Raw genomic sequence first — 12,168 nt, forward strand, 5'->3', positions numbered from 1 at the left:
GACTTTTGTAGTCCTTGCTGGGCTGAGCCCAGAGCTGAGCACATGGAAAGCAGTCTGCACACATCTGATTGAGGTCAATTCGTTGTCGTCTTTGTTTTCCAGAGTGAGTACATTGCTCCATGTGACTGCCGGCGGGCCTTCGTCTCTGGATTTGATGGCTCTGCGGGTGAGTCACCAAATTCTGTCTCTGTTCTTGCTGTACCTTTGTTCACCTCCCAAAAATAACTGAGTTTCAGCCTGTGATACAGAACCAAAAAGAAAATGCAAACCAGATGTTCTGCATTGGGCCTCTGCAGAAAGGGTATGAGTTCCCAAATCCCCCAGCTTCCTAAGATCACCTTTTATGACCCCGTTCTCCTCTCTATGCTTTTGCTTTTTTTTTTTTTTAACTCAGTTTCATTAAGATATATTCACATACCATACAGTCATCCATGGTGTACAATCAGCTGTTCACGGTACCATCATATAGTTTGCATTCATCACCCCAATCTATTTTTGAACATTTTCCTTATACCAGAAAGAATCAGAATCAAAATAAAAAATCTAAGTAAAAAAGTTCGCCCAAATCATCTGCCCCATCCCACCCTATTTTTCATTTAGTTTTTGTCCCCATTTTCTACTCATCCATTCATACACAGGATAAAGGGAGTACAACTCACAAGGTTTTCACGATCACACTGTTAACCCTTGTAATCTACATTGTTATACACTTGTCTTCAAGAGTCAAGGCTACTGGGTTGGAGTTTGATAGTTTCAGGTATTTACTTCTAGCTATTCCAATACATTAAAACCTAAAGAGGATTATCTATATAGTGTGTAAGAATGTCCACTGGAGTGACCTCTCGACTTCATTTGAAATCTCTCAGCCACTGAAGCTTCACTTTGTTTATCTCGCATCCCCGTTTTGGTTACGAAGATGTTCTCAATCCCACGATGCTGGGTTCATTCTCATCCCTGGAAGTCATATCCTGCATTGCTAGGGAGATTTCTACCCCTGGTAGTCAGGTCCCACGTAGAGGGGACGGCAGTGAGTTCACCTGCCATGGTGGCTTAGCTAGAGAGAGAGGGCCACATCTGAGCAACACAGAGGCACTCAGGGGGTGACTCCTAGGCACAATTATAAGCAGGTTTAGCCTCTCCTTTACATTAACGAGCTTCATAAGGACAAGCCCCAAGATAGAGGGCTCAGCATACCAAACTATCAGTCCTCAATGTTTGTGAGAACATCAGCAACAATCCAGGTGAGGAAGCCCAACACTTCCACATTTCCCCCCAGCTCCTCAGGGGGGCCCTGTCTATGCTTTTGCTTTTAAATTAAAAACAAATTTATGTAAAATGTTTAATAAACTTTTTATTGAACATGACATAGTTACAGAAAAGTGTATCAAACTGAATATACTTGAGTAACTAGCACCCCAAATAAGAAACAGGACATTTTAGCACTGCACAACTCCCTTCTTTAGCTTTTAAATTCATCCTGTATAATTCTCTAAGGCGTTAGTTTTTGGTTTCCCTATTTTCACTTTAGGCTTACATAACAGAGTTTAATGTTTCACCATATTGGTTCCTTGCCCTTACTTTTCCAAAACTTTTGTGCCTTTTAGTTTTAGGATGGATTTTCCCCACCCCCCTAGGCTTCCATCACTGAAGCTAGTGAGACTTGGCAGAGGCCTCTCTCTCTTTGCAGTTAGCATACTGCTTCTTTTGGTGTAAGTGCTTGTGTTGGTGGCTGATGCCTCTGCTGAAAGCCCCAAATTCTGCCAGGCCTGTGGGAACTGAGGGCAGCTGGAGGTGGGAGGCACAGACTCCCTGCTGGTGACTGCTGAGTCACTGTGAACTCCCATAGGGTCTGTTTAGTCTCTTTCTGGGAAAGATGAAACAGCTCCCTTGGGGTGCCTGGTGGAGCAGAAGAGTGGTGGTGAGCACTGAGCAGGAGCTGTTCTCACTCAGCCTTGCTGATCTTGAGCCCACATGGGCCATAGATCCATAGTTCTCTGTTCTGTTGGCTTTAACTTGCATGGCACAAGTTGGGTCCTTTCTGTGCAGGGGCAAGTGTCCAGGCAGCATGGTGCTGAGGACTGTTTTCCTTCAGAGCTTGATCCACAGAACCAGCTGTGGTTTGGAAGTTTCTCTGGAGTCCAGGGCCCATCTGTTCCATAAAACAGAGTGCCCACTTGCTGCCATTCTGTGCAGCTTCTGGATAGTTGTCAGAAACCTTTCTCTTTTCCTTGCTTCCCTGCCCCAGGCACAGCGATCATCACGGAAGAGCACGCAGCCATGTGGACCGACGGGCGCTACTTTCTCCAGGCTGCCAAGCAGATGGATAGCAACTGGACGCTCATGAAGATGGGTGGGTGGAGGCATAACCAGCCCAGCCTTAGACGGCCAGCTGTGAGACCTCAGAGCTCCTCAGGGTTCCTCAATCTTAACCCTTTTTTTTGGGATCACGGACCTTTTTGAGAATGCAGAGAAAGACAAGAAAGTGGCAGGCTTATACATACATACAACTGTGTATTCAGTTTGGAGGGTCCCGGTCCAGGATACTCATTTTATTGAGGAGAAAGTAAGGGCCAGAGAGGACAATTGATTAACTGCAGATCACATGGCTTGCCATGCATTTGTCATGTGCACTGGGGGCCTTTCTACAACTCTTTGTTGCCTCATGATTTGAGTGAGCTAAAGGCAAGGGGCCATCAGTGACAGAAGCTAGGGAGTCCTCCCTTGAGGATCTCTCTGAGGGATTCTGGACTCGCTTCTGGTAGCTCAGCGTTGGAGAAAGCAGTGTGGAAGGCAAGAGTGTGGGTTTGGAACTTTCTTGGGCAAGTTACTTTTTAGTGCTTCAGTTTTCTCATCTGTAAAATGGGAAAATAATAGTAAGTATTACATAAAGTTGTGAGGATTAAATGAAATAATGTATGGAAAGCATATAGCTCAATGTCTTCTTTAATAAGTGTGTGATTGAGTGTGTGTGTGTGTGTATGTGCATGTGTGTACTTTGCTTTCTCATTTAACTTTGTACTGTGCATATTTTTCAATGTTATTAGAATAGACTTTAGAAACATGGTTTTAGAGGTTATACAAAGGCCAAATTTTGAACGTGGGGAATAGAAGATAAGGAAGGAAAAATAAGGGCTGCACTGCCAGGGCCAGTTGAAGATAAGAGGATAAGGCAAAATACCTAATATGTCTGGTTTGTTGTAGTAAGTAATGGGGAAAGTAAGTTGTTGGCAGACTCACAATTCAGGGAACAGAGGGCTGGACCATGTTACTGGGATCCAAGCGACCAGCAGATGAAGAGTGTGTGTGTTCACTCATGGATGTTTGTGTGTCACACACATTCTCCACATACACAGAGTTGTGTTGTTTGTCTTAGAGAGGAATTGTGAACATTTTGGCCTGGCAATGAATTTATTTTAAATTTCTGTTTGTTAAAAATCTTCTTAGATTTTTCAGAAGTATAAAAACACCAAAGCTACTGACTGATTGTTGCCACAGTTGTTTTCTCTTAATCTCTCTCTGTCTCTGTCTTTTTCTGTCTTTCTCTCATGCACACACACAAACGTGCAGGCATTCGGGGCAGTTATAAAGGGATAGACAAGTGGCCTTTATATCTTTTTGACTGCACCCCTCCTTTAATGGAGCATGTACCCTCAATATATGTGTGTTTATGCATTATATATGTGTCCATCTGTATTTAAAATATTAGTAAAAATTGATTTCTTGTTTTTTTTTTCTTGTTTTGTTTTAGAGAATATATACAAACAGAAGTTCTGATAGTTTCATCTTGTAACCCAGTGGATCATCTTGTGTGCCCCTGGGGTGTGGGGGACCCCTGTCTGGGACCCAGACTCAAGCTCTTAGTTCTGTTAGCACTTTGGGGAGCCAAGAGTTTCAGAGGAGCCAATGCTGCCCGTTTACTCCCTAAAGTAGGCATGTGGTGGCCTGGGAGTGGGGGGCAGGGGTGGGGTTGGGGTGAGTACAAGTCCTTCTCCCTTCCAAGCCCTCTCTGGTTTGCTGTCTCTTTCCCTAAACCCACCTTCCCTGCGATGACTCTGGTGTAGGTGATGCTGGTGGCCAGTGAGTGATTCATCCCTGGGGTTTTGCCAAAGATCTGCCTGCTAGGAAATGACATGACTTCATCCTGTGAAATTATACAGGATGATTGATTGTTGCCACAGTTGTGGCAATTTGGGGGCGCTAAAAGAAACTTCGTTAATAATGGTTTGTTTGGCAGCTTGAAAATAAAAAGGGAAGAATCAGGTAGCAAAATAAAAACGCAGTGCCAACTTCTAGGCAATTTTTTAGAACTGGAATTCATGAGCTCATTTCTTTATAAACTTTTGACCTTCCCTTCTATGGTTATGTGGTTATCAGTAGTCAGTAGAAAAATAGTAAAGGTATGTACTGTGTTTAGACTATATTAACTTTAATCATAAATATACATATATTTTTACCAAGATGTTAATTGTTTGATAAAAATCTGATTAGTTAAACAAAGTATGTATTCGAAACACAGAAAATATTGGCTTGGATTAGAGGAAAACTGGAATATAAAAATAATTTCGGTTCCTTTCTTGATGGTTACTTAGTTTCCTATGACTAGTTTCTCAGAGACAGAAGGGGCCATTTAATCCCGGGAGTTGGAAAGCCCATGGAGTCACATCCAAGGCACTAAAGGGGTGGGGGTGGGGGATGGGGATGGAGTGGGTCCTGTGTGTCCCTCATGCAATCTGTGAAAAAATTATTCTGCTGCTAAGACATGTACTCTGTCCTCCAGTCAGAGGCTGGTGTTGGGAGCAGGGACCTTCTCCCTGTGAGCCTGCCCTTTCTAGATGAGGGTATCTAGGTGCACGTTGTTCCACTTACCTGGTGTGTGATGTGAGGGAGGCTCCCAGCTCCCAGACTTCACCAAATCACCGTCCAAGTTCTCAACAGGTGACCAGTAGTGGCCGAGTGACCGAAGGCCAATGAGGTGACCTTCGTGATGATGCCAGGTTCCTATGTTGGAATTAATCCCCAGGGTGACATTTTTACACAGGGTGGAATGAAAAGCATGCTTTTTTGTTGCTGTTGTTTTTGTCTCACCCTTCTCTTTTGCCTCCCTTACACACCGTCTTACACTTCTCTTCCCCCTTTTTCTGCAGCCTTCCAGGATTAAGGGAGGTTCAGATTTTCTAAGTCCTGCTAATCCACCTTAAAGAAGGTGCTTAATAAAGACCCTGCTAACGTGATGGCAGTGCTTGGGCCCACTGGAAATTGTTTCTTATGAGTCCTTCCTTCCTTAGGACTGAAGGACACACCAACTCAGGAAGATTGGCTGGTGAGTGTGCTTCCTGAAGGATCCAGGGTTGGTGTGGACCCACTGATTATTCCTACAGGTGAGTGACCTTGATCCCTTGCAGCTTGGGTAAGGAAGTGGGTTCTAGACACCTTTCCCCCCTCTTTGTTTATTTGTGGGATGTGTGGAACAATTTGGGGGCTCAGTATAACGCGGTGTCATGATAAAGGTCACAGTGAGGAGAAAGAGTTCTGGGAGGGAGGTAGGGGAGGGCCACGATGGGGTAGACACCCTTTTGCATTTTTTCTTCCTGCACATCTAGCAGTGGGCCAGGTGTAGGTGCCAGGCTCTCAAGGCCCTGCTCCCTGCCTTGGCTGCAGTGGGCATCAGTTCATGGCTGTCACATATGTCTTCCCAGATTACTGGAAGAAAATGGCCAAAGTCCTTAGAGGCGCCAGCCACCACCTCATTCCTGTCAAGGAGAACCTTGTGGACAAAATCTGGACAAACCGTCCTGAGCGCCCATGCAAGCCCCTCCTCACACTGGGTCTGGATTACACAGGTCAGAACCATGGCTGTGCCCAGCAGGGCCCCTGGCCACTGTTCACCCACCCCTGCCACTGTGTCCCTCCCAAGGCCTCTGAACCAAAGTTGAGCTTGAGCTGATGGGAGGCTTTTGCTCCACCCTGGTACAGGGGAGCATTTGATGAGAGCGGGATTGCCGCTCCCTTTGGCTTAGTTTATTTTTTAAAATTTTTATTTATTTATTTATTTATTTATAGAAAAGGCTTTATTGTTGGGTGTGGAAGAGAATCAGAAAATAAATGGAATTTTGACATAAAATCATAGATGAACAAACGTAGTTGATATAGCTGTTTCCTGAGTGTATAGTTGGAGTAAAGGTCCCAAAACAATGACAAAGTCTTGTGGATTGAGAGCTATTACCAAAGTAAGAACCAATTGGGATTCCTCCAGAGCATTTTTTTCCTCTTGGGTAAAATCATAAATTGGGTTAGAGAAAACACTGGAAAAGCACAGGATCTCGATTCCTCTCATGGCACTGTTAATTGTGTTTTGGTCAGAAGAAAATATGGATGGATTTTAATCCATTTGCAGGGACTATTCCATATTTGGCATTCTTTAATGGAGGAAATAAATATTCTGGTTTGTACTATTCAGATATTCATCTGGCAAATGTCTTTTTTTCATTATTAAACAGAAGATACTGTGAAATGTTGGCGTCCATCTGGCAGGAACTTAATTGCATATATATTTTTTTCTTTTAAAAGTTTAATAGTTTTAATTTACTAGAGTTATGATCCATTTTGATCCATTTTGAGTTATTATTTTTTTTTTAATTCAGTTTTATGGAGATGTATTCAGATACCATACAGTCATCCATGGTGCAGTCAGCTGTTCACAGTACCATCATATAGTTGTGCATTCATTACGCCATTAAATTTTTGAACATTTTCCTTACTCCAAAAAGAGTAAAAATTAGAATAAAAATAAAAGTATAAAAGTATACCCAAAGCATTCTGTCCCCCCGATCCCACCCTATTTTTCATTTAGTTTTTGTCACCATTTTCCTACTGCTCTGTCCATACAGTGGATAAAGGGAGTGTGAGCAACAAGGTTTCCACAATCACACAATCACACAGTGTAAGCTACATAGTTATGCAATTGTCTTCAAGAATCAAGGCTTCTGGGTTGTAGTTCGACAGTTTCAGGTATTTCCTTCCAGCTATTCCAGTATATTAAAAACTGAAAAGGGATATCTATATAGTTCATAAGAATGCCTCCCAGAGTGACCTCTCGACTCCATTTGAAATCTCTCAGCCACTGAAACTTTATTTTGTTTCATTTTACTTCCCCCTTTTGGTCAAGAAGATTTTCTCAATCCCGCAATGCCAGGTCCAGGCTCATCCTCGGGAGTCATGTCCCGTGTTGCCAGGGAGATTTACACCCCTGGAAGTCATCTCCCATGAAGGGGGGAGGGCAGTGAGTTCATCTGCTGAGTGGGCTTAGAAAGAGAGGGCCATACCTGAGCAATAAAGAGGTTCCCTAGGGGAGACTCTTAGGCACAACAATAAGCAGGCTTAGCCTCTCCTTTGCAGCAACAAGCTTCATAAGGGCACACCCTAAGATCGAGGGCTCGTCCTACTCCTACTAAATTGTTAGTCCTCAATGTTTTTGAGAATATCAGTAAATAACCCAGTTGGGGAAGTCCAACATTTCTGCATTTTTTCCCAGTTCCCCAGGGGTCCTTGCAAATATATTTTTATTTTCTGCCCAAGTTACTTTGGAATGTATTGGGATTTCACACTAACCTGTAAAACCCTACCAGATCTCACTTCCTATTCTAAGTTCCATGTAATTATGGTGTCGGAATAAACTGACTGTACAAGTTAAATTATTTAATGTGCTGCAGAAAATATAGATCCTGCACCAAGTAAACATCTCTTTCCTTGGTCTCACACAGAAGTAGAAGTTTTAAAGCACAGTCAATATCGTCCTTTACCCTTTGGCCTGATTTGCCTTGTTCCTAACTAGATCTGCTTCATTCATATCTCTAATTGAAGTCTGAACTCTTTTTCAGCTTTTTTAACAGTTGCTGCATGAGATAATACTGACATTCATAGCTGCTGACCTCTAGCTCTGAGATTCGGGTATCACACAGATACCCAAAGTTCCAGAGACTGACCAGGTTATACACAAAGAGCTCAGCATCTCAGAATTTAGAGATAGCCATTACAACTCAGGAATAGATGTGACTGCTGCAAGAGCTCACAATCCAGGGACCACTACAATAAGTGTTCCCCTGATATGCTGTGCTCAAAGATTCAAATCTCAGCGTTTATACACCATATTAGTGAGGCATTATAATGTTTGTCTTTTTGTTTCTGGCATACTTCATTCAAAATGCTATCCTCAAGATCCATTCACCTAGTTGCGTGTCTCACAGCTTTATTCCTTCTTGCAGCTGCTCGGTATTCTATTGTATGCATACACCACAGTTCACCATTCTATTTATCAGTTGATGTACCCTTAGGCCACCTCCATCCATTGCAAATTGTGACTACTGCTGCCATAAACACCAATGTGCAGGTGTCCATTTGTGTCCCTGCTATCAGATCTTCCAAGTATATACCCCATAATGAGGTTGCAGGGCCTTATGGCACCCACCTACTTAGCTTCTTGTGGAACCACCATACCTTCCTCCAGATAGGCTATACCATTCTACTTCCCTGTCAACAGTATATAGATACATCGCTCTTTCCATGTTTTCTCCAGCACTTGTATCCCTCTGTTTATATTTTTCCCTGCAGTTTTATAGAGACATATTCACATACCATGTAATCATCCACTGTGTACAGTTGTTCATAGTATCATCATATAGTTGTGCATTCATCACCACAAATGGCACTTGAACATATTCGTTACTCCAAAAAAATTTTTAAAAAGAATAATAAAAAAGATAAAAATAAAATGAAGTACCTTACAGTACAATATAATAATAAGGTCAGATAACACCACTACCAAGAATCCCATACCCCTCCCTTATATCCACTTCTCACAAGACATTCAGCTTTGGTATATTGCCTTTGTTACATTTAGTAGAAGCATATTGCAATGTTACCGATAACCATAGACTCCAGTTTGCTTTAATTATACTTTTCCTCATTGCCATCCTTTTTTCAACACCTTGCAAGCATTCATTTGTACTCCCACATGTAAAAACATTTTTATATTTGTGCATTTAATCACCATCACTGACTACTCTAGGTTTCACTAAGTTATACCATCCCAGTCTTTATGGTTTATCTTTCCTTCTGGTGTCATACTTGCCCCTAGCTCTCCTCTTTCAGCTTTACTCACAGACATCTTTGTTCAATGTACTTACAGTATTGTGCTACCACTGCACAGTATTATGCTATCCATTTCTGGATCTATACAATCAATCCTGTTGAACATTCTATACTCCTTCATCATCAAATGCCCAATCTCTACCTTCTTTCTATCTCCTGATAGCCTGTGTTCTCAGCTTTTTTAATCATATTTGTTTATTGTAGAATATAACATATATACATAAAAGTGATAACTTCCCAAGTGCAATTTAACAAGTAGTTGAGAGCAAATTTCAAAGAAGATGACACAGTTCCAGTTATTTCCTTATTATGCAACATAAGATGTATGCAAAAAGGTACTATCTTCTAAAACATAATTTAACTAGTAGATATATAGGAAATTTCCAAAGTTATTATGAGTTATAGTACCATAGTTTCAGTCATTTCCTTATTGTGAAATCAGACATAAATACAAAAAGGTATAGCTTTCAAATTACAGTTTAACAAGTAGTATATATCAAATTTCAAAGGATGTTATGGGTTACAGTTCCACCATTTCAATTTTTTCTTTCTAACTATTCTAATATCCTAGGAACTAAGGAAAAGAATTATATAAAGATTCAGTATTCATAATCCTTTTTTAAATTCCATCTTGACTATTGCTACCCTGTTCTCTAGTTTAATCACTTTACCTATCTTCAGGGATGTCTAGGCAGTGACCAGCCTAACCTGTTCATGTTGAAAAGGGGTGTCAACTTTATAAGCAAGGGGGACATATCTAGTTGATGTTCTTGAAGAGGCTGTTGCCTCTAGGTTTTGGAACTTAGTTGGCATAAGGGCACTCTGAAGGATTTAAGTTTCTGACAAATAAACCTAGTGAGTGAAACTTTTATTGTGTATGGTATTCCTATTAATTATAGTCCCTGGTACACAATGTATAGATTTTTCCCATGTACCCTTCTGTTGTCAACTCTCTGTGCCAGTATCATATCTTAAAAGTATATCATGCAAGTACCTATCTGTATTTGTGGTGCTGATCTGTGGAAAATATGACTTTAAACAATCCCTTTCATTCCTATTTGCCTTCAGTACAACTCTGGTGCTTATATTTCCCCTTAACAAACAATTGTCACCCCTATCCATTACCATACTTTTTAACTCACCATCATTAACGTATCTGAACATATTAGACTATCATTCCCCCTCATTAGCTACTTTCCATCACTAGGTCCCCAATATTCTTATATTATAAGACATTGATTTTACATTGTTCAGATAGTTATAGAAGTGGTAACATATGATATCTTCCCTTTTGCGTCTGAATTATTTCACTTAGAATTACATCTTCAAGACTCATCCATGTTGCCATATGTTTCAAGACCTTGTTGCTTCTTACTGCTGCATAGTATTCCATCAGATGTATATACCACATTTTGTTTATCCACTCTTCTGTTGAAGGATACTTGACTTGTTTCCATCTCTTGGCAATTGTGAACAATGCTGCTATGAACATCAGTGTACAAATATCTGTTCGTGTCACTGCTTTCAAATCTTCTGGGTATATACTGAGAAGTGGAATTGCCAGATCATAGGGTAATTCAATCTCTAGTTTTCTGAGAAGCCGCCAAACTGTCTTCCAGAGTGGCTGTACCATTATACAGTCCTACCAGCAATGAATAAGAGTTCCAATTTCTCCACCTCTTCTCCAGCATTTGTAGTTTCTTATTTGTTGGATGGCAGCCATTCTTATTGGTGTGAGATGATATCTCATTATGGTCTTAATTTGCATCTCCCTAATAGCTAGTGAAGATGACCATTTTTTTTATGTGATTTTTAGCCATTTGTATTTCCTCTTCAGAGAAATGTCTTTTCAGATATTTTGCCCATTTTATAACTGGGCTGTTTGTACTATTGTCACTGACTTGTAGGATTTCTTTGTATTTGCTAGATATTAGTCTCTTACCTGATACATGGTTTCCAAATATTTTCTCCCATTGAGTTGGCTGCCTCTTCATCTTTTTAACAGATTCCTTTGAGGTACAGAAACTTTGGAGTTTGAGGAGTTCCCATTTACTTTTTCTTTTGTTGCTTGTGCTTTGGGTGTAAGGTCTAAGAAGTGACCTCCTAATACTAGGTCTTGAAGATGTTTCCCTACATTATCTTCTAGGGGTTTTATGGTACTGTCTCTTATATTGAGGTCTTTGATCCACTTTGAGTTAATTTTTGTATAGGGTATGAGGTAGGGGTCCTCTTTCATTCTTTTTGTTATGGCTGTCCGGTTCTCCCAGCCCCATGTTCAGAGCTTTTAACTCTCAAAGTTTGCTTATTAATGTTAGTTCATGTTAGTGAGACCACACAGTATTTGTCTTTTTGTTTCTGGCTAACTTTGCTCAACATAATGTCCTCAAGTTTCATCCACATTATTATTGGCTTAGTTTATTCTTGCCAAGCTCTTCTGGCAGCTCTGTGGGTGCTGAGGGTATGGTGAGTTCTTTACCACCTGGTTGCTCACTGCCATGCTATTGTGTCTGATATTTGACTCAGAGCCAGAGGTTTCTAGTTTCCGTTTTCTTTTCTTAGGCCACTATTTGTATGTTTACCTTCCTACCCACTCCCATCTTGTGCCTTCTGGCTTTCTTTAGCCAGTGTGATAGTGATGGGGAAGGAGCAAGTTCTGTGAACCTTTTGTGGGACTTGAAAGTGTGGATTTAGAAAACAGTGAAGGGTGCAGAGGGAGAGGCCTAGGGGGTGGGGCTGCAGGGGAGAGAGCCTTGCTCTAGAGACAGAAAGGAGAGGTGGGTGAGGATGTCTATGGAATATAGGCAGATTGCCCAAAGGGGTCCTAGGAAGGAAGCCTTTCAGCCTTACATGACCTTCCCAAGCTGAGCTACAGAGCCGTCTTTGGTTGTGGGGGTAGTCCCCAGCTTGCTTTCCTGGGTGACACTCGGAGTGTATCATACGTTGGGGAGGATGAGTCCAGTGAGTGGCTCAGGATCATGTAAACATTTCCCAGTCATGTATTTTGATTTTTTTTTTTTTTTT

The 12,168-nt window shown here is 41.3% G+C and overlaps 1 protein-coding gene across 3 annotated transcripts in view; it reads left to right on the top strand.

Annotated features, from left to right (window-relative positions):
- Window positions 1-12,168, top strand: part of XPNPEP1 (X-prolyl aminopeptidase 1) — a 66,028-nt gene that overhangs the window by 34,108 nt on the left and 19,752 nt on the right. For all 3 annotated transcript variants that reach the window (XM_037804623.1, XM_037804625.1, XM_037804624.1), the window contains 4 exons: window positions 103-166; window positions 2,246-2,350; window positions 5,286-5,378; window positions 5,697-5,840. In XM_037804623.1, coding sequence (XP_037660551.1) covers window positions 103-166; window positions 2,246-2,350; window positions 5,286-5,378; window positions 5,697-5,840 — 406 coding nt within the window. The remainder of the gene's footprint in view (window positions 1-102; window positions 167-2,245; window positions 2,351-5,285; window positions 5,379-5,696; window positions 5,841-12,168) is intronic.

Source organism: Choloepus didactylus, chromosome 15, assembly GCF_015220235.1.
Source record: "Choloepus didactylus isolate mChoDid1 chromosome 15, mChoDid1.pri, whole genome shotgun sequence".
Lineage (NCBI taxonomy): Eukaryota > Metazoa > Chordata > Mammalia > Pilosa > Megalonychidae > Choloepus > Choloepus didactylus.